This window comes from Leuresthes tenuis, unplaced genomic scaffold (genome assembly GCF_036924035.1).
Source record: "Leuresthes tenuis unplaced genomic scaffold, fLeuTen1.0.hap1 SCAF_18, whole genome shotgun sequence".
Lineage (NCBI taxonomy): Eukaryota > Metazoa > Chordata > Actinopteri > Atheriniformes > Atherinopsidae > Leuresthes > Leuresthes tenuis.
The window spans coordinates 15,927,837-15,955,483 of record NW_027325372.1 but is presented as its reverse complement, the minus strand read 5'-3'; the positions used below and the strand labels follow the sequence as shown (position 1 = coordinate 15,955,483).

General features: G+C 39.6%; 1 protein-coding gene across 1 annotated transcript in view; it reads left to right on the top strand.

The window, feature by feature from the left end:
• calcr (calcitonin receptor) overlaps positions 1-27,411 on the top strand; it is a 61,551-nt gene extending 34,140 nt beyond the window's left edge. The window contains exons 3-22 of the mRNA XM_072370788.1: positions 2,227-2,377; positions 2,652-2,759; positions 4,908-4,993; positions 5,107-5,242; positions 5,349-5,459; positions 5,583-5,695; positions 5,811-5,883; positions 5,991-6,101; positions 6,251-6,354; positions 7,594-7,759; positions 7,851-7,961; positions 8,052-8,164; positions 9,166-9,257; positions 11,091-11,217; positions 16,476-16,629; positions 17,175-17,235; positions 17,406-17,472; positions 17,596-17,814; positions 18,285-18,326; positions 24,482-27,411. Of these exons, the coding sequence (XP_072226889.1) occupies positions 2,227-2,377; positions 2,652-2,759; positions 4,908-4,993; positions 5,107-5,242; positions 5,349-5,459; positions 5,583-5,695; positions 5,811-5,883; positions 5,991-6,101; positions 6,251-6,354; positions 7,594-7,759; positions 7,851-7,961; positions 8,052-8,164; positions 9,166-9,257; positions 11,091-11,217; positions 16,476-16,629; positions 17,175-17,235; positions 17,406-17,472; positions 17,596-17,814; positions 18,285-18,326; positions 24,482-24,703 (2,367 nt within the window). The 3' untranslated portion in view covers positions 24,704-27,411. The remainder of the gene's footprint in view (positions 1-2,226; positions 2,378-2,651; positions 2,760-4,907; positions 4,994-5,106; positions 5,243-5,348; positions 5,460-5,582; positions 5,696-5,810; positions 5,884-5,990; positions 6,102-6,250; positions 6,355-7,593; positions 7,760-7,850; positions 7,962-8,051; positions 8,165-9,165; positions 9,258-11,090; positions 11,218-16,475; positions 16,630-17,174; positions 17,236-17,405; positions 17,473-17,595; positions 17,815-18,284; positions 18,327-24,481) is intronic.
• The last annotated feature ends 236 nt before the right edge of the window (positions 27,412-27,647 follow it).

Below are 27,647 nucleotides of genomic sequence, written 5' to 3'. Positions count from 1 at the left end.
CTCAACTGAACTTATCCTCACACTGCACACAATCAGTCCACTAAGCTTCCACTGACCACAGTTACTTTGAGAACTTTGGTTCTGAGAGTATGTGCAAAGCACTCTTTCCTTGTGTGTATTAATTTGGTCCATCAATCCACCAAGCACATATCTCTCTGGACTCTCTGGAGCCCCTCCGACATCTGCAATGCTGTGCAGATGTTTTAATAACTAAATTAATAGAAATCTAGAAGGAGAGCAGTAGGCATTAATAGAAGAAGTATTTCCATAATGAAGGCGGATCAGTGGGCCACTGGGTTAACACAGCTAGATCGCATGGTTAGCTTGACCAGGAAAATGTAATGTCTTATTTATAACGTCAGGCTGTTAGGGGCAGAGTAGACTTTTGCTCCTCTTCAGTAAGGGATCCACAGTGTCTCATATCCCCAATTTTAGAAGAGTCCAATTCCGGGCTAGAGCCCATACCAGCTGTCACTGGGCGAGAAGCGGAGTACACCCTGGACAGGTCACCAATCCATCACAGGACTACGTATATACATATATATATATGGACACATTTATATGTTTATATGTAATTCCCTGAATTTGTTTAACTAGGATTTTAGATAAACATCTAAATCTTGCTCCGAGGATCCTCTGGAGCCAAGGATTCAAAGCTTTGAGGGCTGAGTCATATTGTGTCCAGACTTTGAGAAATTGAGTTAATTAGCTTAATGGGCCCATTCTAATCATCGGTCAATGACTGTAGGACAATCTTAAGACACGCGAACACAAATCATGTTGGGCTGACACATTTTGGCTCTGTGCTCTGGCATTTAAAAAATTGCTGATTTGCTTGATGAAAGTATTACAATGAAACAAATCAAACTTGATAATGAAGCTGTCCTGATGGCTTTCCTAATAATTCACGATAATAGGCTGGATGATGGAGAACAGTATTCTAAACATTATGGCTTTAGGTTTACTAAAGTTCTTTTATCAGCAGGGTAAACAAATGTCCAGATCTTTTAGAGCTTTCACTGCAAAAGTGAAAGAGTATTTGAGTCTAATGAAAAAACCTTTGGTTCATCTCTCTTGAATGTCACTTTTAAATTGGAAGTTCATTGTTTCCATTCCCCGCAAGGTTCAGCATCAGGCGAGACACTGAGGTATCCCAGCCTATCTTTATTCATTTATGTTTTTTATACAATAATAGTATGCGGTTCTATAATATGTTTCTGTCTTTTGTTTTTTTTTATATTCCTGTCACGCTAATTCATGAAAATAATTGTATTTAATTGACGAGGAGAGGCTTTGTGCACGAGTTGTTCTGAAGAAAAACAAAAAAGAAGATTTTTTTTCTCATTCAGCTCAGCTGTTGATATTGGTGGTGGCCTGGTGGTCGTATGTATGACGTCATTTACTTCAATGCTTGGAGTGACATCATATGTACGGCTGCTAAACTGCTACATGGGACATCTGAATTCTCAAAAAAGTCATGTTTGAACTGTTTTGTCGTTTACAAGCTTTTAGGAGAGAGGTAAGAATAATATTTTGATCCTCGGCAAAGAGCCAGGGGAATAAAGGTCCGCTTCTCATTTGCGATAAGACATGTGGTCACAATCTTCCTGGCGAAGGATTTAAATTCCTCAAATAATTCATGACATGCAAGTGCATGAGCCTGGCACTCTGAGAGGCTTAATTTTCAGCCTAAAAAAAGTGAAAAAGAAGATAAGTCACTGCAAAATGGGCTCTTTATCTGTCAGTGGGCAGCATGATCATAATTTCATACAGCAGCCTTTCATTTTAACGCTACCTCCACATACAAACAATAGAGCAGAGATTAGATTCATTTGTAGAAAATCAGCTGCTCAACTTCTTTTATGGAATTCCAAACACATTTTGAGGAGTTATATGCGTGGAGATCGACTCGAATTTTAAAGCAGAGAGAAATTGTGATCAGATCTACTTTAAAGATGTGCAAAAACTTACCATTTGCATAAAGAAAAAGCACATTTTTCTCCGAGCATGATCCAACTGTGAGATATGACAATTTGAGCTCTTTACACTTTATCTTATTTTCAACTGTGAAGGAAATGTAAATGAGAGAAGCAGGCACAAAACAGCCGCGCTAACAACCTCTTATCTACGCTCAGTACAGCTCTTACTGTAACAAAGTGGCCAGGATGTGTTGAGCTTGTTTGCATCCCTCCTCCTCTCAACTTTAATGCCATGTTTTCTTCACAGCTCAGGGCGGCGGCGAGCAGTGAGCCAATCACAGACCCATCAGTCATTCCCGGACCGAGCATTGTAGAAGGACAGAGTGAGCAGGCACTGAGCCAGGGTCAATACAAATGTCTTGAGCTGTCCAACAAGGACCACCAAGAAAATAGAACTGGTGAGGGGCTTCTCGGGGTCAAATCAAACCTCTAAAAGAGCATCATATGTGTAGCAATGTTGTGAACTAGTTATAGGGGATCGAACTGCTGCGTTTTTTTGTTAATAGTTGTGCTGTCAGCTGTCATTCAAGAGCAACTCATTTGAGATTACTTCTTGAGTAGATGATGGGGGTTTCAATCAATCACTGTCAGATTATGTTACTTATATTATGCTCCACATACACTAACATGCAAGTAAATACACCGACTTACACTCTTTTTCTTTATCTTGAGGTGTGTTTTGTGCTCGTATGTGGGATGGTGTGTTGTGTTGGGACGAGACACCAGCCAAGGCATCTGTAACACAAAACTGTCCAGATCGTCCTGACCTCGACGCAGCTGGTAAGGCAGTCTTATACTTCTCTCACAGGAGTAGAACAACCAGCTGGCTAAACTGAGACCTCCGGGATAATCTTTTCAACAAGACTTTCCTTTAGCACAGATGCAACAAAAGGAAATGCTACAAACTAGTGTGTTTGAAATAGAGACTGCCAGAAGGAAGACATAAGATGTGCTTCCTCTACTATCTCAACCCTTCTTGTATATTCGATTTTGCTGAATTAACAAAGATTCAAGGTTTGCTAGATGGATTTCAGTTGCTTAGCTTCTTTGAATGTCCTCGGCAGCTTTTAACAATATTTAATCAAATCCAACTTCAAATCTAACCATACATTCCTTGATGTGAATCTCTTATTAAGATGGTGTCATTCCTGCATAGACGTCTCTGTTCCATAGCTGTTCTTTTTCTGCTTATCAGCCATTTTATAGGTTCATGCCATCCAGTTAACTGTTTACAATCAGTCATGTGTGCAGCTTCAGCAAGAGTGGTCTGCGAGACAGGAAGTTTGCAAACTTGGACTGAAATATTAACTATTAAATGGTCTATTGGTGCAGGTCCGTTACGCTCAAGGGTGGAACTATTGTGGCTTGATGTTTCAAAATCCGCCGTTTTGTCAAAATCAGTATAGATGAGAGCTATCCATTAGGTCATGGTGGTAGATTAAGTTGGACTACTTTCAGCTTGGAAAACAAAAGATGAGGACTGTTTTGTATGGCCTTTGAAACTTTTATTTAACTTATTAACTATAAAATGTAGTTCTCATTTTGAAAGGAAATGACTTAATCTCTTCTAAATCGTTTCGGAAACCTTGGTAAGTGTTATGGTTCTAACTATAATGCACATTGAAAAATTGTGTTGAGGAGTAAGTAGCTTTTGCAGTTGAATATGTTGCCAAGGAGTTCTGAGAAAACATTATCCAGGTTGTAATGTACACAAAGCTACCGGACTGGAGTTGAGTTATTAGTTTTCATAAAGAAAAATTTCCCTTTTTTTTTATTTTCTTAGTCAACAATACTTTGTTTATTACAAATGACATGCAAAACTGAAGCCTGTCTTGATTTGTATTTAGCAGTTACAATGTTTCACTCAAGCACCAATATGCCCTTAAGTTAGGCCTTGCAGAATTGGTTGGTTTCAGACTCTGTAAAAAAAATCACTGAAGCCTCTGACTGCTTCCCTGGAAGAGGACCGTCATGATGGAGCTTTTAAATGACAGTGATCATTAAAGATTCATACACCGGAAACAAAGTAAATCATCTGCTGATTGGTCTGACAGATTGAAGACAAGGATTTACTTAAATCTAAACTGATTGTGGTCTTTGATTATGTAAGTATGCTTAATGTTTGAATTGCTGGACAACTGGTTTCCACAGAATGTTCCATTTTTACATTATGAATAATGCAAGGCTGAGCAATGTCGAGCTGAAAAGATCCAGAGTCAAGCCATGTCTGATTTAGGAGATGCAATATGACAAAGAAAGGGGAGGTAAGGTAGAGGGCAGAGAGATGAATGAGGAGTATGAGGAGGGACAAAGTGAGGCAAAGAAAAGAGGAGTAACAAAAAAAGCATGGAAGCAGGGGCCAGAGAGATGGATGGGGAGAGAGAATGTGAATGAGGGAGCAATGAAGGGGGTTTTGTTCGAGATGCCTCAGAAGGGGATCTTCCCAAAATCCCTGTGACTCTAAGAGTCCCCCCATGGCTCCTTGTAAGCTGAGGCTGCTGATTTGAGGCCTGGAAGGAGGGAGTTGTACAGTTGGAAGAGGTTGTTGAACAGTTTATGAGCTGTCAGAGAGGACTAAGCAGTTGCTGTTGTTGTCAGGTACAATGTGATCTCATTCTTTGCCCAGTCATGGATCTTCACTACATGCGGTTTTAAACCTGACATTTGAGAATTTGCTAGCAAAGGTGGAAAACATTCTGTTTGATAGTATGTGCCAAGCTAAATTAATCACTGTTGTTTGGAAATGCCAAGATTGTCCGTGTTTGGATCATGCCAGTACCCTACTGCTGAAAAACACTGAGAGACACAACAAAGAATAGATTTCTTCTGAGCTCTCAGCAAGCAGAGGCAGCAAACTCTGCCTGTATGTGAAGCTTTTGGGATATCAAGAAATGTATATTCTGTCATGCCATTACTTTTTCTTGACAGAAAAAGTGACCAAATATTGCGATGAATCGGGTGACTGGGTCCAGACTGGCTCTACCTGTCGACTAGCTTTAAAGAATGAATTAGAGGTATCTTTTCACTGGATGTTCTCCTGGAATAAATGAAAAACTAAGAAAAAGCCTGCTTTGGTTTCCACTGCATGTATACCAATCAGCAGATTGACATTTTTTTGTTCCCAAAGGAAAGACATTTTTTAAGGGATGCTGCAGGAGCGCCAGCCATCGAGACCACAGCGGGTACAACGGAAAAGAGTATCCTGGAAAATGAAAAGAAATGTCTTGAGAAAATAAAGAATGATCCATCATATAATAGATCAGGTACCAGTACTTTCCACTCAAACCCATGATGTAACGCTTCCCAACATTTAGTGTCTTCTACATGTCCTCATGAACAATTTAAACCTTTCTATGTTTTCTGTGATAGGCCTGTACTGCAGTCGTAACTGGGATGGCTGGCTGTGCTGGGATGACACTCCGGCAGGGACTTACGCCTCCCAAAACTGTCCGAATTATTTTATTGACTTTGACCCCACAGGTGAGCAGCGAAGCTTGAGAACATTTGCTCCCCTGATATCTCATTCGCACCCAAAAGCGAATTTGTGTTAAATAATAGTTTGACTGTTTGAGAAACCTTAATCACACGATTATGTTTTCACAGAAAAGGCAACTAAGTACTGTGGAGAAGACGGACAGTGGTTTCACCATCCAGAAAGCAATAAGATTTGGACTAACTATACACTCTGTGCATACACCAATCACAAGAGGCTGGGGGTAATGTGTAGTAAATGTTACCAAAAAAACAACAACTCTTTAGTATGTATTTATTGTACAGATTTTAATTGTACAGTATCCTGTGATGTTCAGACTTCCAATCTTCCCCCCATAGAAACTGGAGGTGCATGAGAATGAACACAAATGTCTCCAGAAGATTAAGCAAGACCCACCTTATAACAAAGCAGGTACACTGAGTCTTACGTTCTGAAACTCATAATGTTGTGTTGTGTGCCACAGAATGCTTTTAAAGTGTCTGTGAATGTATGTTTTCACATTTTTGTGATTGTTGGAGGTCTGTACTGCGGCCGGACCTGGGATGGGTGGTTGTGTTGGGACGATACTCCAGCAGGTACCATGGCATCTCAGAGCTGCCCTGATTATTCACCTGATCTCAAACCCACTGGTGAGTAAGATTCAGAGGTGCTCTTTTGAAGATCTGCTGATTTTGTCCTAACCTCCTTGAAGCGTTGTATCAATTGTTCGGTTAGTTACATTTTTAAGATTGGAACTGTGCAAGTGTTACAGTGTAATGTTGGTTATGTGATTCTGTAGAAAAGGCTACTAAATACTGTGGAGAGGATGGGCTGTGGTTTCGCCATCCAGAGAGGAACATGACCTGGACCAACTATACAGTGTGTGCTGGCAACAACAAGAGGGTAATATTTGGTTTTGTTTATGTCATAACTATTCATGAGAAAGATCGCTGACTGTGGGGGTTAGCATCAGCAAGGATTAGCAGTAGGGGTCAGCTCGCTAACAATGTCATCTCATTAACAGTCTTAAATTGGCACACAGTATGATCTGCTTTACAGAGGGGCTGTACAGATCACATCATTAAAGCAAAGCATGCAAAGAAACATTCTCGAAAAACCTTTTTAAAAACACATGTCGACTCATACCAGACAAATTCCTGTCTGTACCATAGAAGTAAGTGTAAGTTTATCCTCCTGCAGAGTTACAGCCCTTATTTTGCCGCCTGCAGGACGTTACTAGACCAGGACCTTTTGGTAGAGGGTGTGCACACACCAGCCAATTAAAGCACAGAGCTGTGAGGACCAGCATCAGTTCAATCTCTGTCACACACATGCACACTGCTGTCGGTAGAAAGTGGAGCTTTGCATAAAATCAAACAACGTAGCAGCTTCCCATGGGTTTGTGTGGAAATCTTAAATCTGTCAACTTGTTTACTAGAATTTAACCGACGTGAAAGAATCTGAAAACTATGTTATATTTCTCTGATTTCTCAGCCTCTATCTCACGGCCACCTTAAGTTCTGTTGTCATGCTGCTTTAAATGGCAACTCCAAACTTCAACTAAGAAAAATCTGGGCTAAATTTTCCAGAAAAAATACAGCTTTCAAAGAATTAGGTCCATTTTTCCTTGATTAAAAAACAAACAAAAAACATTCAATCAAAATTTTGATATCTCATATCCCCTTATGGACTACCATTGTTTAACAAACAGAGGACAGCATGGCAGGTGAAACGTAACCTCTTTCAGGCAGCCTTACAGACGCAAAGACAAGTGTCACGCCTTTCAGCACAGAAGGCCCAGAGTTTTGGGTTAGATGTTTAGCTCTGAATTGAAGAGACAGGCTTTGTAATCAGGCAACCATCTGCACTAATCATGCAATCACACCAGTTCAACTAAAGCTGGGGAAAAGGACATTTATGAGGAAGTAAGATTGAGGTTGTGCCTCTGCTCCATAAAATAGGTTGTTGCATACTATTTTGGCCAGATTGCTCACCCACTCGCTCGATCAACACAGAGGCGCTACTATTGTGGAAAGCACAACTAAAATTACCATATGACTTTGTTAAAGCTTTAAATCACCTTAGGTTTTGTTTAATTTGGTTAATGACTTTGTTCTTTATGCTGCCTTCATTCACATATAGGCGGCTGCCCAGTTTTCCAGGGAGACCGACATGGAGCCCAGCAGTGAAGCCACAGTCAGTCCTGAGGATAACCAACAGGAGCTAGAAGCTGTGCAAAAAAAAATCCTTGACAACCAGTACAAATGCTTTGAGAGAATGAAACGAGATCCCCCTTATAACAAATCTGGTGAATAATCGCTACTGAAACTTATTGTGGCTTTCTTTTGTTGAACTTTCGCTCTGTCAATACTAACCTCTTTGCACCTTTAATGTCACAGGCTTGCACTGCAGTCGAAACTGGGATGGATGGCTGTGCTGGGAAGATACTCCAGCTGGAACTTACACGTCCCAAAACTGCCCAAACTACTTTGATGACTTTGACCCCACAGGTGAACCACGAGACACTCTGGTGAAATTTAATCTTTTAAAGATTTGCTCACTTGGAAAAATAGAAAAACATTACTTCATGCTGTTTACAGAGAAGGCAACGAAATACTGTGGCGAGGATGGGCATTGGTTTCGTCACCCAGATACCAACAGAACTTGGTCCAACTACACTCTCTGCAATGAAAACACTAATGCAAAGCTGAAGGTAATTTAGACAAGATAAAGTGCCCAGCCATCATAAAATTACTGCATGGTGGCCACAGCTTGATGAGTCAGCAGAATGTTTCTTTTGTGCTGCAGGTACTCTGATGTTTGGAATGTGTTTGGATAGAGGTATCTGAAGGCACAATAGTTGCCAAGATACATTACTCCTCTAAACATAAATTGTACTGATTCTATGATGTTACATGGAATAAAGACTCGCATTTGAAATGGTTGCATTTTACCTGCTTATGTCTGTAATTTATGTTTTATTTGAGCGGACTGCTTATCGTACATGAAGGGAAACCAGGCAAAGAAGGTTTTGTTTTTCTGGATAAACAGAGTTTGCATTTATTGGAACGAAACAATCAAACTATCCTGAGCCTTCTGTCCCTCAGCATGTGCAGAGTGAGTCTCCCTGTTAACAGCCCCGTGTGGGCATTGTGACATTGTCAGAACAATCTTCTTATCATCAACGGCACCATGCTGCAGACAGAAGGTGCAAACAACACATCTCGCATAGAAGCCAGACCAGGACACAAAACAGCTTTTTAAACTTTTTTATATGGCTTTTTACTTGTGTATATTTAATGATCAGGTCGAAACAGGCACAATTCAAACATATGTCTCCGAGTCAGGGTAAGAGATTGAAAGAATCTTTATGAGGCAAACATCCATTCTGTTGGTAGCCCTGGTAAGGATAGTGATTAACCTGGCTCCCCTGTCATGAATCTCTTCTGATTTTCCAAATTAAGAGCCTGCATCTAAAACACTGACTATTGATAAATACTTTGCACAATATTACTTGAAATGAATGAATCAATAAATATATCCCTGTAAAGTGAAAAATCAACAAGCAGATTTTTGTGAACAGAATGCATCTGAGAGGAAACAGTTTTTAAAGCTTTGTCTAACATTACAGCATATGAGACCACAGAGATCACATTATTTATTTTCTCCAATTTCTGTCATGTTACATCTTTCTTGCTCGTGTTTTTCTTCCAGTCAGCATACATCCTATTCTACATGGCAATTGTAGGTCACGCTTTATCCATAGCCTCACTGCTGATCTCTCTGGCCATCTTCTTCTACTTCAGGTAATGAATTCAGTTTCATGTTCCTGTTCTGCATATATGCATATATGATGATGCAATGATGATTAATCACCTGATAAAATAGTCATTAAAGCTTTTTTTTCATCCTCACTACCAAAGTTGAATGTTACAGATGGTGTTTTTGCTTCCTCAGCAAGAGCAATACTCTTACAGTCAGCAAAATACTTTTGTCCAAACTAGCAGTATAAATGTGACTGTTATAAGCATTTGTGTCAAAACCACATAAAAGTTTTTTCAGTGTTACAGGATGGCGATATTTGCTCACAGGGTCAAGTGTTAAACATTATCTAAAAGCATAAGAAGATTTCTAATGGTGTCACAAATTAGTTTGAACCACCAGCCTTTTAACTGGCTGGTTGCTTGTTCAGCACATTTTACTCATGCATATTCATAATTCTACACTTAACAGCCATGACGTCCATTGACTGCACTGCCACATTGCTCCTATTTGAAAATGTGTGCACCTGAGTGCTTTTCTCATTATGGATGTTCATCCAGAAGAACAGTTCATTACTTATTGCTTATTACTTGGGCTGAAATTCAGCTACAAAAGAATTCAGACCTACAACGTAGATGAAAATGTTATGAAATCGTTGAATGTTTTTACAGAAAAGGTCAAAAGACTTTGTAGAAGTCCACACATTGTTGAAACTCGTGTACTGTAAGTGCATCTCTACAAAGGAAGACATTCTGCTTGCATTTGAATGCCATAAGGATATTTTTAGTTCGACTGAAAGATACAGCTATGAAAAAAAACCTTATAATCTAAGACAGGAATAGAAATATTCTGAATATATAACAATATCTACAAACGTCACTGTGTAACTGTCGATCGTTAAAGTTCTCATTTTTATTAGCTAAAGGCTGCTGACCTCCAAAATGCAGTTGTTATTCTCAACAGATCTTGTAAAAGACCAAAGTTTTATCCACACCCATAAATCATCAGGCTGAGTTTAGAGCAGGTGCAAGATGGCAAAACTCCGTGACCCTCCGAGGGTCGAACTCAGCTACACTAACAATTCAGCAGGCCAGTCATGATTCATGGAGAACAAAGTCTCAACAAATCAACACTTCAATAAAGTATTTAACTCACAGATTTTTAAAAACAAAGTATATTTTAGTACATTTGCAGCCAAAATAGTCATTGAAGGCTTCACTTTTGTATTATGTGATCCAGATGTGAAGTTTCATGTGCTTCCAGTGGTATGTGATGGTGTGTAGCTGCACCACTCAGTTATTTACAACTCTACATCGGCACTGTCAAGAGTCCCAGATAAAAATACTCAGGTTTTCAGTGGAAAAACAGGTTGGTTAGAAGTATGATCCAAAGACATTAGCACCCCTGACAGCCTGAAGAACACTGGCATAAGAAATCAGCTTGTGTTTTGGCATCCTCCTCAAGATGAAAATAAACTTGTGTACATGCTTTGAGCAGCTCCTGTATTTATTTTCATGTCAGACTGTTATTTTTTTTTTACTGTTTGAGGACACCTTGGCTTCATAATAAGAGAGTTAAAATGTGCAGTTGCGTGTTATTTTTATCCTTTTGGGGGAAATTTGGAGCTCTTCCTGTCTGCATTGGTCTCATGAGATTTCATGACTCAACAAAGATAGAATTTGTTGTGAAAGGTATATGGATATAAATTCACTTTAAAGGGTATAGTTATACCAGTAGGAGGCTGTATTTTTCAATGTTCCATTGAATTGTATTTAATAGCACTTCCTGTGTGTAGTTTGTTAAGGACATACTGTTATTAGCACAACACGCCCTTCTATGTCAGCATGTCCCAAACAATAATCTATCATGAAACACAGGAGTCTGAGCTGCCAGAGGATTACCCTCCACAAGAACCTTTTCTGCTCCTATGTGCTCAATTCTGCCCTCACCATCATCTACCTCGTCACCGTAGTCAACAATCCCAAAGTCGTGGCCAGAAACCCGGTGAGTAGATATTTACCACAAACTTATCAAAGATTTTATTATTTGTATTGTCAGATATCCATGTGGGGATGGACACTTGAATAACATGTTTGTGTCTACTTTTTTAATTTTTTTACACTATATTGCCAAAAGTACTCGCTCATCTGCCTTTACACGCATATGAACTTAAGTGACATCCAATTCTTAATCCAGGTTTAATATGACACTGGCCCACCCTTTGCAGCTATAACAGCTTCAACTCTTCTGGGAAAGCTTTCCACAAGGTTTAGGAGTGTGTTTATGGGAATTTTTGACCATTCTTCCAGAAGCACATTTGTGAGGTCAGACACTGATATTGGACCAAAAGGCCTGGCTCACAGTCTCCGCTTTAATTCATCCCAAAGGTGTTCTATCGGGTTGAGATCAGGACTCTGTGCAGGCCAGTCAACTTCTTCCACACCAAACTTGCTCATCCATGTCTTTATGGAACTAGCTTTGTTCACTGATGCGCAGTCATGTTGGAACAGGGAGGGACCATCCCCAAACTGTTTCCACAAAGCTGGGAGCATGAAATTGTCCAAAATCTCTTGGTATGCTGAAGCATTCAGAGTTCCTTTCACTGGAACTAAGAGGCCAAGTCCAGCTCCTGAAAAACAACCCCACACCATAATCCCCCCTCCACCAAACTTTACACTTGGGACAATGCAGTCAAACAAGTACCGTTCTCCTGGTAACCACCAAACCCAGACTCGTCCATCAGATTGCCAGATGGAGAAGGATGATTCGTCACTTCAGAGAATGCGTCTCCACTGCTCTGGAGTCCAGTGGCGGCATTCTTTACACCGCTGCATCTGACGCTTTGCATTGTACTTGGTGATGTATGACTTGGATGAAGCTGCTCGTCCACGGAAACCCATTTCATGCATCCTATCGGCATCACGCTGGAATTCACTGAGCTCCTGAGAATGTAGAAGCAGTCTGCATGCCGAAGTGCTTGAATTTATACACCTGTGTCCATGGAAGGGATTGGAACACCTGAATTTAATTATTTGGATGGGTAAGTGAATACTTTTGACAATATAGTGTATAAGAAACATAGGACAGTGGCTTTGGTTAACAAGCTAAATGCTAACATCAACATGAGCTTGCAACACTCTTGCCATTGTAACAATTTGGTGTGGGTCGCTGGTTGTTGTGAGAAGCACATATGCAAGAATCACTGTGGAGTGAAATAAAGCTGTAAAGCCTCAATACTCGCTAATTAACTTAATTGTTAAAAGTTTTGGTTTCTAATGGGGATAGTAAAAAGATTGTTGAGATAAACAATATTTGTAACAATGCTTGTGTAATAACATCAATCCAGCCTGCAGATGTAGGCTTATTATGTGGCTCAGGGTGTTCGTGTTTAGTTAATGAGTTTTTTTTTTTAATTTGCACCCAAGTTTAATTAGCCTATTAGTACATTTTCAAGCAACCAGCTGATAAAGAATTGTACACATCTGGAGAAACTCGCAGGGACCGAGACACTGAATAAATTTAGTTACAAGTACTGAGTCCATGGGAAGCCGTGGCTTTAATATATCCCACCCATAGTAACAGAACACAACTGAATATAACCAGCATTATAATAAGAGTGCAGAGCACCTGAGTCATTTTGTGCAGTGACTTCATCAGATAATGGCTTTTATTACCTGCACGTCACTGCCTGAGGTGAGTGGCACATGAGCGAGCAGATTGATAAGATCAAGGTAACTAGTTGTATCAGAAATAACATTCAATAATCCCAACTGAACAGTCAGTGAGTCGTGTGTAAAGGACTATATAGTATAGTAGGCTGATTATCATAACTACTTTTCACATTGCATTTTGGAAACTTTGAGTAAACTAAATCGAGTGCATGAAATTTCACTAGAGATTCAGACAGCACCTACTTAAAGAACAGTATGGAAAAACACCTTATTAAACTCAAAAGATGTGATAATGATATTAGAATTTTAAAGCCAAACTTTCCCATATGGCTTTCCATTTTGCATGAAAACGCTTTAAGCTGCATTTGTGGACGGCACAATGAACCGTGTTCACACACGATGATTTGTGGAAGTGTTCCTGAGCTGATCTCCATGACAGAATCAGGCCTGTTTTGAAAGCAGAGCTGTCTGAACGTCTGAAGATCATGTGTATCTAATATTGCTTGTCCTTGCACACATCGATGTCTCCATATTCTCTGAATCTTTTGTTGACATCATGTGCTACTTACTTATTTGTTTCAGCCTTTTGCTGTGCCTGTCCCAAATTTTTTTTTTTTAAAAACTTGACATTTTCTAAACTTTATTGTTAATAGAATATTGGTTTATGAGATGTCCAAATCCTTTGCGTTCTGTTTTTAATTACATTTCATACAGCATCCCAACTTCTTGGGAGTTGGAATTGTACAGGCCACGTATCTCTGTATCTGAACTCGGTAGCATTATACTGTTAACACGCAGTTTTTGCTATCATCTATGTTTTTCTCTTGAGGTTTTGAGGCCTCACTGAATGAATTTAATTTCTTTGAAACTCTGAGGTTCACTTAGATAGCGATAATAAATCTATCATGTAGGAATTCCTCGCTATCAAGGCTGAACATAAATTTGTGCGTTATTCCTTCTTGGAAATGAAAACACTGGCTGCCTGTTAAACCAAGTACCTGCTGCTTCTGCTTCATAAGAGATATTATTGCAGAACTTTCTTTCGAAAGATAGGATCCTTACTTGTTGACCCAAATAAAATGAAACACAATCAGGCGGTCCAAGTTCATAAAAACTGACAAAACATTTCTTAAAACACCATAAAACCAAGCATATATCCTTCCAAAATGTGAATATGTAAAGATTCAGCAAAATTATCGCAGAAAAATATTAACCTCAAATGATTTAAGAGACAAAAAAAAGCAACATAACAGATAAGATTGTAGAATTTGGCTACATCCTGCATCGTCCCTTTAGCTGAAGCATTTCTTGCCTGACAAAGTACTAGAAAAACTGAGGACACTTCAAAGGCTGCAGCTGGAATTGAGTTTAATTTCTGAACACATACGCAGTGTAAATTTTTCAAAAAGCAGACAGAAAAGACAGCCATCATCATCAAAGTTTCCTCGTACTGGTAATGGTGGCTCCCTTTCAAATACTTCCTCGATGACATTTGTCAGTAAGGTTATTGTTAGATCTGTTACTCTCTAATGTTGCACAGTCCAGTTGTGCTTTGTGCTTACTTACTGCAACATGTCAAAAATAAATTTGTTATCCAGGCCTTACTTTTCATGAAGAAGCAGAAAAAGAAATCGTAAGTACCAAGGTTTTAGAATAATTTGCGTCTGATGGGAAAGATTTAGAAATTTATCGCTGCCAGAGCAAGATTTACGAGCCTGTTTTTTTGGTGCTGGTGATTTAGGAATGGTGGATTGTGGGAGAGATTTGCTCACACTGAGAAAACATGCTCTTTTTATTCTCTGTGGTGTGGTGATAGAAAGTCTGGTTTGGCCTGCCAGCAGTCTGGGGGAGAGAAACCCCAAATCTTATGTCAAACCAGGGAGGAGGATAAAAACATGAGAAAAATCTCCACGATTTATAGCAGCTTGAGGGTTTTTTAAACTGCTGGTAACTTAAGATAAACCTTGGTTAGCTGTAGTCCTCAATAAAGAGAAGAAAGTGATCTGACTCTCAAGCACTGATACCACTCCTTGTCTGTTAGATTGAAAATTCCTCAAGTAGAAATATAAAATTGGAGAGGGAGGGGAGACATGTGGCTAAAAGTTTTGAGGTGAATGACCTCTTAGAACAGGAACAGCACTGAGAGCAGCAGTTAAAAGCATTGCCAGCATCTCAAGCATGCGCTTTAAAAGAGGACTGCAAAGTAGAAGCCACACTGTCAATATGAAGGTAATTCCTCACTCATTCAAGGAAAAGATTCAATTTGGGATGTCTTAAAAAGAAAGAAAAAGAACCAGTTTTAACTTCTCAGCTTTAGATTAGAATCCATTTGTGTTCCAGTTCAATCCGAATCAGCCCAATTGATTATAGTTATCGCATCAAATCTTCAGAGTGAGGAAAGAAGCATTATGGGAGGATCCCCAACAGTCTATGGTCATGACAGCCTAACTAAAAGGATGGTTAGGGGTCTGCCTGGCCTCCCAAACTGGGATATGATCCCATAAGAGAGGGACACGATAACTGAGAGCCCTCTTGCACTCGTATCATTGGCTTAGGTTACTCAAATATACAGACAGAATGAAGTGCTGATCTAGTTCAGTAATGTAAATTTAAGCTGGAAATAACATATCATGAATGTATAAAGTAAAAGGGCCTAATAGTCAATCACCTTTTTAATTTGTGTGGCAGCCTGATTGTGAACTACTGTATGACCAACAACAGATATTTAAATAAGAAAAAATATCAAAAGCAATCAAGAGACACTTAACCAAAGGAAACTGTAACTTTCTAGACAATTTTCTGATATTGTTGAACCTCTTGCTGCCATTGTGATGTTCAGTTGAATCATATTATTCAGATATGGGCACAAGAGAAGAAGGAGTAAACCAAACTGGGAGAAGCAGCTGCCTCCAAAGCAGACGGGTTGGCTGAGTTGCCTGTCAAAGCTGTCCAGAACCATAATGCACAAACAAAACTCTTCAGAAGTGCAGCAATGAGTTCCTATATCAACAGGGAGGCTCGTGTAATATTGTGCAACAGATTTTTTTTTTCTTTTTATACATTTTCAGTAAAGTCAGGTTCATTTGGGCCTGTTCGAGAGGAGTGATTTATGGCACTTTCACAAGGGTGTTGATAATTATAGCATCAGTACACTGTGGTTAGACAAGATTGATGTGATAATGATATGTCATTAAAGTCCTCATCTCTTATCATAACGACTCAATCAGAGGAACAGATCGCATAAGGAGACATGCTGTCATTTTGTTGCACTACGTTGGATGCAAAATATAAAGTGACACATTCCGGCACAAGGTACTTTCTCTCTTCTTTGTGTACACTTTGACAAACACAATCAAGGAGCTCCCCGGATAGAGAGCACAATCATCATATACAACTCATCTCCAAAGGGGGTAAACGAATAAACATTCTCTCGGCCCGGAAAAGATAACAGTGGCTAATGATTGTCTGCCACTAGCAATGACGGATCCCTTTAGATGTTTTTTTTCTTTTTTTTTTTTGTAATCTCAAGCCAAGATAAGCGTTTCATGTAAATCTTTTGATAAAAACAAATGCAACTTGTGTTCTCTGCAGGTTAGCTGTAAGGTCTTGCACTTCTTCCACATGTATATGTTGGGCTGCAATTACTTCTGGATGCTGTGTGAGGGCATCTATCTGCACACACTTATTGTGGTGGCTGTGTTTGCTGAGGAGCAGCATCTGCACTGGTACTACCTTCTGGGCTGGGGTGAGTTATAAGCTGTTTTTTTTGCATTTCGTATAATCTAGCCAGTTGTGTGTCCTTAATTCCTTACTTTCTTCCTTACTGGACTCAATTACTGTTTGAAGAAAAAAAAGTAGTTCAACAATATTTGGACATAATCTACAGTAGCAATATAATTGCAGCCACATTCTCAAAGAGTGTGGCAATGTGGAGACCCAATGTGTGTGTGTGTGTGTGTGGATGGAGGAAGGCCAGTTTCTCAGGTCCATCTGTGGCTGACATGTTGCAGAGAGGCTCTCCAAAATGTCCAGTTTTAGTGTCAGATTAGACAGAATTCTTATAGAAAATGAACCATCTGGTTATTGTTTGCAGAGGAAATTAGAATTATGACAGGAAAATTTGTATAAATTAAAATGTCTCAGTCTCTCCAACAAAAGCTTTAAATTCTTGTAAAGTGACAACCATTTTCTGAGGAAATTTAAGACCAACACTGCCAATGGTCCTTTTTATGATCCCATGACTGACAAATGAATCTCACCTCATGTGGCTGCTTTCTGTTCCTGTTCAAGGCTTTCCTCTTGTGCCTGTGTCCATCCACGCTGTGGCGAGGAAAAAGTATTTTGATGACAAGTGAGTAATGTCCCAGGAACTCCTGCAAATAAACAGAAGATATTTACACATGTGCTGAACTGTGTGTGGTAGAGTGAGAGCATGCCGGTCCGCACACGTGTGCTTTCGTATGTGTGTGTGTGTATTTTGGGTGGCAGAGAGTACTGGCTGATTTGTTTTTCCTTCTGTAGCTGTTGGATGAGTGTGGAAACCCATCTGCTCTATGCGGTTCATGGACCTATAGTTGCGGCACTTCTAGTAAGTCTGCAAACCGACGGTTACAATTTTCACTGAAAATTATCATTATTTACACTCTTTAAAGAGACTTTTCAAGGCGCAGACTTATATATTGCAATTTTTATTTTCTTTATCTTTCTGTAGGTGAACCTTTTCTTCCTACTGAATATCATAAGAGTGTTAGTTACAAAGTTGAGAGACACTCACCGGGCAGAATCCAACATGTACATGAAAGCAGTGAGGGCCACACTGATCCTGGTGCCTCTGCTGGGAATACAGTTTGTCATTATACCCTGGAGGCCAGAGAACCGGCTGGCTGGTGAGGTCTTCGAGTACGTCATGCACATACTCACACACTACCAGGTGGGTACTGAGCTACAGCAGCAGCCTTAATTCCCATTAAATTGCCAGATACAGTAGGAGCTCAACTCAAAGATAATTTAACAGCGTATTATGGCGCTGGATAGTGCTGCTCCACTGCTCTGTGGATTTAAGTGATTCAGAGGTCCGATGACAGTCAAGTCTATGATGAAGAAAAAATAGTCAAAACATTTTTAGCATTTTTACTTTCGAGCTGAAACCTGAGTAGGCAAAGTAAAAACGGTTCTCTGACCTGAGATTGTTGAGATTGACTGATGAAATTCACAGTTGCGCTACCCTTTAAAGAACCAGTTAAAGAAACAGCCAGTCAAAAGTTCATTCAGTGGCTTATTCACTTATCAGACGGTAAACTGTTTGGTTTTCTCTTTCTTTAAAAAGCATTCCCGCATTTACCTGAAATCTGTTTCAAAGAACGAAAGTAAGAAAAATAATAGACTTTTTTCTTTTTCAAGGGTTTACTGGTGGCAACAATATTCTGCTTCTTCAATGGAGAGGTAAGAACTGTTTACGGATTTACGCTCTGAGTTAGGAAGAATTGAACTCTGTGGGGAGTTTGCTGAGAAGGTTGGAATGACTCTCATGTCTGTGAGCTCAAAATGGAGCTGCGTGTTAAGAAGAGTTCAGGACAAGGATCCGGATGAGACACAAACTCAGGCAGACAGGCAAAGAAAAGGCGAGCGATTATGAGGCTGAAACGAGCAAAACTCTGGAGGAATACAAACTGAGGCGGGCAGATGAAAAAGATTCCAAACTTAGCCAAATAGCACTTGGGAGATGAACTGCCAAGGGACACAGACAAAGATCACAGGCTGGAAAAGAAAAACAAACAAACAAAAACAAAAAAAGCTGGAAAAAAAGTCAAGGACGGCGATAGTCTATACCAACAAAATCCCATGGAAATTTAATAAAAATCATGACAAGTAATAAAAATGAGTCCATTGGTTTGTGTTCATAGAAACAACTTGCATGATCTGTGTAATGCAACATTATACAGCTTTTCCCTGTATAATGTTGCAGGCTTTAGAAACAATATAGAGTTTAAACATCATAGCTTGTATTTAAAATTACTTTAAAATTACTTACTAATGAGCATATTAGTTGGAAAGTTGTGCTGCATAAATGTGCACGATTCATGTCTATCAGCATGAAAACAAGGCTTTTTGTTTTGTGAACATTCAGTGCAGTTTGATAGCCAGGTCGGTCATTAGCGCAAAATGCAACCGTTTCACAATAAAGGCTCAAAAATTGTAAAATCATCCTTGTGTCTTTGCAAATTCTGACACGCTTATGTTTTACATTATGTGAAACTGTTACAAATATGGCAGTGCCAAGTATGTCTGGCTGTGAACTGCAGTTGGATCATTCAGCCTCACCCACAGCCAACTCCACCACAGCCACATCACAGGATTAGAGAGCTATTCGATAATGAACTTAAATTACAACATGTTCAGAAACGTTTTTAGGGTAGTAAGAGAATGTGGACAGGAGTGTTACACCATGAACTGTTACGCAAGAGGACAAAGTCTGAGTCCAAAACTTTACACTTTTGGAATTCAGGCAGGGTGGTCAGAGTTAGCCATAAAATGAAATGGTGACGTTTAGATATTGATAAAAATTAATACATACGTTACATGCTGGCATCACATCGCCTACAAAATGTGAGGCTATGAAACCGTTACCGTCTTACAGTCTCTGGGTCTATAATGTGACACTGCTACGTTTTGGACGTGTGGACAGATCTTTTCTACTGAGACTGGGCTGGGCTATTTCATGTCTTGCCTAAAGACCAGGATTTAGGCACAGAGGGGCTGATGAGACAAAGATGGCAACAAACAGAGGAAAGAAGATGGGCAGCACATGGGCAGCCACACAAAGTACCTAATACCAGGCAAAGACATGAGGGAGAAACTCTTTTAAAGGATAACATAAAATAGAAATATTAACCAGAACTCAAACTAAGAGCCCAAAACCATGACACACAGAGGAAGTGTTTTTGGTTGATTAATTACCATTGGTGAAAGCCTCTGTTATTTCCAATCTTTACACTAAGCTAAGCCTCGACATGAGGATTAAAGAGACATGAGTGGTACAAATCTTCTTAGGAAGGAAGTGAATAATTCCCCAAATGTCCAACTGTTCTTTCAAAACCTGGTGCCATGTTTGACGGAATATTGCTGCGGTTTTGAGAGAGCCATTGCCCTTTTCTAAAGGTCAGCCTGCACATGTTACACTGGGAGTTGTTCAGTCGTGGCGCAGCAACGCTGCTCATTCCTTAAGGCATTATGTATGAGACTCCATACTCCATCAGGTAAAACATTTAGATTTAGTTTTTTGGGGTCAGATCTCCTCACAATTCGTCGGAACCTGACAGCGCATGAGGATGTGATCCATGAATATCTGTTTGAATATAGTTTGTGGCTTGAGTGATTAGTTAATTAGTTGTGATTGGTTTTAAGACATTTTGGGGTTTATCTTGATGCTGCAGGGTCATGTCAGGTGAGGAGAGAGACATTGAATAAACAACACTGTGTCTGCCAAGCTCAGCTGGAAGTGAACTCCTTTCAAGTCCTTCTGTCAGCCTTTTTAAATCTGTCTGCAGCTGTCTGACTGTGAGCATGCATAACTGGATTCAAACCCCATCTCCAAACCAATGGGCTAAATTTCCACAAAAAGCCTGTTTCTGAGGTTAATGAAGTTGTGGAGACCTCTTGACTCCTCAGACACATTGCATCAAATATATTTTCAAGCTGAGGGTCTCCACAAAGATTATGTGCAGTTAACTTGAACAGAATTTTTTTTTATCAGTTTATCCATGGTAGTTTCAGTAGTGCAAACACACGCAATTACACACGTTTCTCTCTGTTTGTGACATGCGCAAAGCAAGGGGCCCTGTAAAATTCTATGATTCAAAGAGGAAAACATGTTCGCATGAGGTATTCTGTTGTGTAAACTAAGAAGACAGCGGGGCAACATGAGGACACAGAGGGCAAACAGCAACCTGCTGCGGAGTTGTGCTTTTCTACTTTCATCCAGACAAAAAAGGGCAGCCATTAGGTCATTCACGAGCAGACAGGAGGATCATCTGACAGAATGCAAATGGCTCGTAAGATGCAAACACCATGTGTGGAAAATATTTAAAGGACAAACACACAAACTCTCGTAAGGGAATGAGAGGACTTGTTTGCTTCACTCGCATAATGACCATTTCATGCTTTCTTAATCAAGGCAAGGGTTCCTGGAGTTGGTTCAATTCAGTTTTTTTTTTATTTTAAGGCCAAACTGCACAGACCTGCCTTGTTTCTTCAATGGCTCCATTGTGAAGTCGGGGCAGTGAGACAAACAGCTCTCAAGCTGTATTTGTGACATCAACCAAGACTTTCTACATGAAGCTGTGAGCTTCAGCTGCTCTTTTGTCTCATTATGACAATTAGTGTTTTAATTTAAGCCATGAAATGATTGTATGTTAATGCACCCATAGTAATTACACCACTATCATAGTGTTACAGAATATGCTGGTTGACACTGCACTACTTGAGGGTTTTAGCTCTGTTACATTTAATTAGCCTACATAAAGCTAGGCATGTGCATGCTTGATGCAAGAGCTTTGAACCCTATTTTTGAGCAGAAAGACATCCCTGCAAGGAAACATCATATCTGCTCCACAAGCACAATTGTAGCACCATGGTGCATTGGCTCAACAAGTTTGGGATAAATCCTACCTGAGCCCTCGCAACAGCTCAAAACTCAGTTGCTCTTGAGTTGATTTTGGAAGTGTAGACAGTGGCTGCTACAGCAAAGTTGTTCTTTCAGCAGTACCTGCATCACTGGTAAGCCTGATGGTGCCAGTTGCTGCTCTTTCCACAGTGGTTGTAGTAGCTGCATTGATATATTTGAGTAGTTCTTGTCTCAACACTGAGTACAGTAGCAATAGCAGTAGGAGCTGAAATAGCCTTCCGAACACTGGTTGGATAGTGCCATTGTGTCCCCGCCAAAAATGATTGTGGTCATGCTCCAAAAACTGCTACAACGTGATAATGAGGTGGGTAGCCAGAGGGGACATTCCCTCTCTTGCAAACCCTGTCTTACAATCCAGAATAATACTGTATTATTGCTGTACAGAGAGACCATGTGCTTGCCTTTGTTTTTTAAACATCTGACTGACATCTGATAGCCACATGATGCCCACTTACATAAGATAATATTGCTCAAGGCCAGTTTTTTGAATATGAAAAGTATGCATTTGCCATTAAGTGCAATTACTCTGTGTTGCATTGCTACATAGCAATAAGAGCCTGTGTGATGTATCTGCTAACCTAGCAGTGTAAGATATTGTATTAGTAATGTAATGAATATAGTTATTATTACTGCTTTGATCATTATTTGTCATAGAGCCCTCCTTTGTTGGGACATTCAGGAGAAAAGTCCAGCAGATGGCCATGTGTTCATCCTGGACACGTTGCCAGTCCTTCATCATCAGCTTTTTCATACTCTCTGTCTCCGCCTGTCCACAAAACCCTGTTTAAATCCGGTTGCCATTACTTTAGTCATCTGTTCAAATCACAAAAGAGTCGGCTTTGCATGACTAGATAAACAACATTGAGAGTTAGTAATTCCAGCATTGTTCTTTTTTTTAGGGTTGGCTGAGAAAAGGTACTTCACTGTTTCCAAACCTTCCTTATAAAAATAAGGACTAAGCTTATAAGGTCACAATTTATGATTCCATTATTAAGAACAGACGTAGGGCCTTCTCCTGGATGTTCTTCAGTTTGGTAGGGTGCCGGATACATAACCACACCCCAGTCTCAACAGAAAACATATGATGCATACTTATATACACTTGTTCAAAACATAGCAAGATCACAATCCATGGTTATGAATTGTGAGATGGCAAAGCATCCTTTGGCCATTGTTTTTGTCAGGCAGCAATCATGTGACATGACGGGGAAACCCTGCATATGATTATAACAATGTGTAAGATGCGCCCATGTAAACTTTGCAACTGTCTAACTTAGGATTTTGTAATATGTTGACCTAAACATGCACAGTGAATCTAGCCCTAACCATGTACTCTTGATAACACACCCTGCATACTTTTCTACTGATTAAGGAAAGACAAGAAATTGCTTATGTGAGGAAAGTAGAAAAATAGAAAGAGCTTTGAAAACATTGGGCAGGACAAGATTTGAACCAGTAATGTCTTACTTGAAGGAGTTCGCAGTGTCACAAAGGTCTGTGGATTAGCACCATTCCTTATCTATTCCAATATCGTTGTTAGCATTTGTGGCCAAGTAAACACGCACAAGCCATGGATAGTGGACGTCATATGACGTCAACATGCAGACGGATCAAAATTTAAGCTGCACCTGGAACAAAACCCCCAAGGAAAGAAAAAGAAACACCTGATAAGGAAACCCCCAGGCAGTCATCAAGAAAATAGGCTTCAGAGCCAAATTGAGTCAGCAGCATAGGATAAGAGAAATTGGATTACTCCTGTTGAAGGCCTATATTCCAGAGTGGGGTGATAAGGCATACATGTAATGTTCAGAGTCATATTGCAGTTGTACAATTTTTTAACCTTTATTGCTAAACTGCAATACCTTGCACCGTGGACTATTTCAATTTATCACACAAGATCGTGTTGATAACTACCCAGATAGCTAAAAGGGTGTTAGTCTCTGGGGCATACATAAGCCTTAGGTCCATCTATAGAAAACTCTAGTCTGTCGTCAGCCTGCATCCCTGAATTTTGGATTAATTAAGCTGCTCTATATATAACAGCACAACTGATTATCACATTAACGACTAAATAGAAGGATTATGAGGAGTTACTTACAGTAAGTCATCCGGGTAGTAATGGATTTTGTGATGATACAAAGCGGATTTGGTTCACATGGTTGTTAATGTGTTTTCTGTGTCAATTAAACATCCCTGTCGAGTTCATCTTTGACATCAAAACGGCTGCAAGAAAATCTGCTGCTGGTGTAATTACCGAATGTTGTTTAATATTTTAATCATTTCATTTGTGCAGAGCAGGGAAGAGAAAAAAAAGCTTCTATTGTGTTGCTGAATGATGCAGGGCACTTACAAAAAGGATGAGAAGAAGCTCTTTAAATAATATAGTGCAGATCAACGTAGGTGTGTTTGGCCAAAACAGAAAGATCATGCACCTTCAGCAGTTATGGAAAAATGCTGCTGGAGAGAACGATTACTTACACGATTTAATCTTTGAGTCAAATCTTTTGTTGTTTTATTATGTGACAATGTGACCACATCCACAAATTTGACCAAAAAATGTAAGTTTGGTGTTTACTTTCGCAGTTCACATCTGGTAATGCGATTCAAATTCGAGCGACCCAGATATGCTGGAGGAATTACTCATGCATTGGTTAAGATCACTGTCTATTTGACTTATATTGTCACAAGATGGTGTTTACATGGGCTCTGCTGTCCTTACATTACACTGCAACCACTTTTGATTTGTGAGTAAATTTGTCAGTCTGGTGGAATCATTTGTTGGTCAAAGTGGAGCGAGGAAGCTAAAGGGAAGAAAGTGTTTTGGTGGGAATTCAAAGAAACGCTTTTGATCTGAACTTAGTTTGCACTTACGAGTGTAAGATCTGTATGTGACCCATTTTTGTCTGACTTTCAGGTGCAGGCGGCTCTAAAGAGACAGTGGATGCAGTATAAAACCCAGTGGGGTCAGAGACGAAAGGACCACTGCTCAATGCGCTCCACGTCCTACACAGCCACCTCTATCACCGAGGTGCCTGCCTTCGTGTTCCACCACGACTCCAACAATGAACACCTGAATGGGCGCCACACAGAAGACTCTGAGCTGGTAGCTCTGAAATCTGGAGACGCATACGCTTAAGTGGCCCTGAAGATGAGGAGCGTAGCAGTGGACACAGCCCAAGAGGAGCAACAGAGCAACGGAAATGTACAGTAAGAAAAGAAAATGAATCTGGTCTGACCGCCATATCTCAGTGATTAAATCTCAGAGGCTACTGCTGGTTTGTTCAGCGCAAGATAATAATACGGGTCTGGAATTATAGAGCTCATCAAGAGGAAGATGGATTAGCTACAAAGCTGATGCTTTTTATATTTACTTTACAGTTGCAGCTGCTTTATGAGAACTTTGAAAACTTGGTGTGACAGAGGAGCTGCTTTTGACAAGTGTCAACTTCCTAAAGCTGCTAATCTGTGTGTGACAGAGGCTGGTGTGAAAACAGAAATAACTGTAACCCGAGTGTTTACTGTTTAACATGATGGGGCTGAATGTGACAGCGAGGATGGTAGCGGTTATGGCTTGGCATGATGATGAGGACTATCAAAATGAAGCAGAGATCATCCCTAACCTCATCTATATGAAAGGGTTCTGTTTCTCATTTGGAAAATGTTTTAAATGTTTTACTCTCATTTTCTGTTACTCTTGCCAGTTCCTTAGTATGTGCTAAGTGTACGTCCTGTGATGCTGCGTGCCTGATGGCTTTGTTGTTTGGCAGTTCCTGTGTTTGTGCTGATGCTGCAGATGACTGGGCAGAAAGACAAAAAATGCAAAAACCTACAAATAAAAAGCTATATTGATGTTGATCAGCTACAGGAGTTGTTTCACTAAATAAAGTGGAGTATGCCATCAGTTGTGTCAGTGATACTAACAAAGATTTTTATTCTGGATGCATCCTTTAACTGATCATGATGCCAAAAATGCATTGTCAGCCCTTAAAGAAAAAGGTCAGCTCATTCCTCTGTGCATATTTATTAATTCTCTTCACAAGGTTTTCTGTGACTGAGCATTCAGAGCAATAGAAAAGCTGCCGAAGGATAAAATGTTTATATCACATCCACTGTACAAACAATCTGATGTCTTGGAAACATTTTTACATATTTTTCACAGTCTTGCGCAAACATCAAAGATAAATGTATCCTTTTATGGTCCTGAACACCTTCACATTCGGGCTTAAATGTCTTTTCATTTGCTTAATGTTTTTTGTTCATATTGTTTTTAAATAAAGACATAGAGATTTATTGTAATTGTGTCTGGCACTTACAGAAAACCACTTAGAATCGTAGCAAGTTTCTTGACTCCGAATTCATTAACTGACATTTAAATGCTGCCAAAGCAAAGCATTTGTTATTCTAATCCATGTGGCCAATAGTCATTAAAGCTTCTGGCTGCTCTTTCAACTGTAATTTCTTTTGGCTCCTTAAAGAAATATTTATGCTCGCCTATACAATGAACTGGGAAAGAGGTCCATATTTTAATAGATTCTTTTGAAAAAAATGTTTAACGGACCCATCAAAAATAAATAAATCAAAGAAATTCAAAATGTATGAAAATGCAAAATAATTAGTTTGTGGTTTTCAGGACGTATTGCACTGGTTAGGCCCTTGCAACGATTTGATTGGATATCTTGTGTAACATCTTAATTTTCACTTTCAGACCCACCTTCTGTCGACATGGTGCTACGTTATAACTGTATCTGATGAAAGTTTGGTTACAGTTTCTTTTTAACTGGAATGACTCTTGGACATGACTTTTTTGAGACATGAGATAGTAGAGGGTTGTAGGAAAGAACATGAAAATGTGCAATTCTCACAGATCTACGGTACAATTTAAAAAAAAAAAGGCTAAGATTTACGTTACTGTGAACAGCTACAATAAGTGAATAAATGACGACTTGATTTCCAAAAGGCATTAACTCAAAGATCTTTTAACTGTGCCACAGAAAGACCTTTTGAACTGGGGTGTCCAGACGTGTGCAGTAGACTGTAGCCAAGACAGAATTTACACTTTTAACCGCACACAGTGCGTTGGTATTTACATTTCATGTGTTCACATTATAATAACTGATAGAAATGACTTATCAATTCACTTGTTTGTTAATTGTGAACATGAGCTTTCTGTGATTGCAACATAATGGGGTGCATACAGAAATACAGGGGGGAAAAAAAAGAATTTATCTGAACACTCACTTCTGGAAACTAACAAAAAAGATTTAATACGGGTGTATTAAACAATCTACTGATTGTAACGAAGCAGTTTAGATGGCTGAGAAAAATGGCAAGCTTCAATTAAGACTCATTTAAATGTAAATCGCCATGAATTAAGATTAGTTAAAAACCGACAATTACAACCATTTGCAGGAACATAGATTTTTAAAAATGTTTTTAATTACCAGCCAGGAGTTAGGAAGGACAGGGAGGGACAATCATGACTGCAGAAAAGGCTTTACAGCCGATGTCACACATAACAACACAGCCTAAAATATCTATTTTGTTATGAACTTCATCCTCCTCTTCAGCTGCTGGTGATTTGTCGTTGATCTGGTGCACATGTAAGACATGCTATTAGTCTTGTGGGTTCTGGATTCTGTGTATTTTGTATGGCCATAGCAATGTAAATACTGTACAAGCAGACACTGTCTATGTAACTGATTTTTGCACTGTGAAATACTCTGACTATTTTTGTTACCTTCCTGTTGTTTATTTCAGCTCGTGTTTTGTCTTCTTTTTCCCTTTCAGCTTGGACTGGCATCATCTCAAAAGCTGATAAATACTGCATTTTGTCAAAAACCAAAACGTGTGGTTGTTTCATTTTTTTCTAACTCATCAACCTTTCTTAGTTCACTGAAGAAGCAGCGATCACAAAAACAAGCTGCAACATGTGTTTGTAGGGGTAAAAAAAGGCATGAAATCGGCTAGGACTGGACAATTTGCAGCACTTCACGAGCTCATGATAAATTGTTTCTTTCTTTCTATTGTTTGTAAATGACTTTATCCCATTATGAGCACCGGCACAAACTTTTTTTCCACCG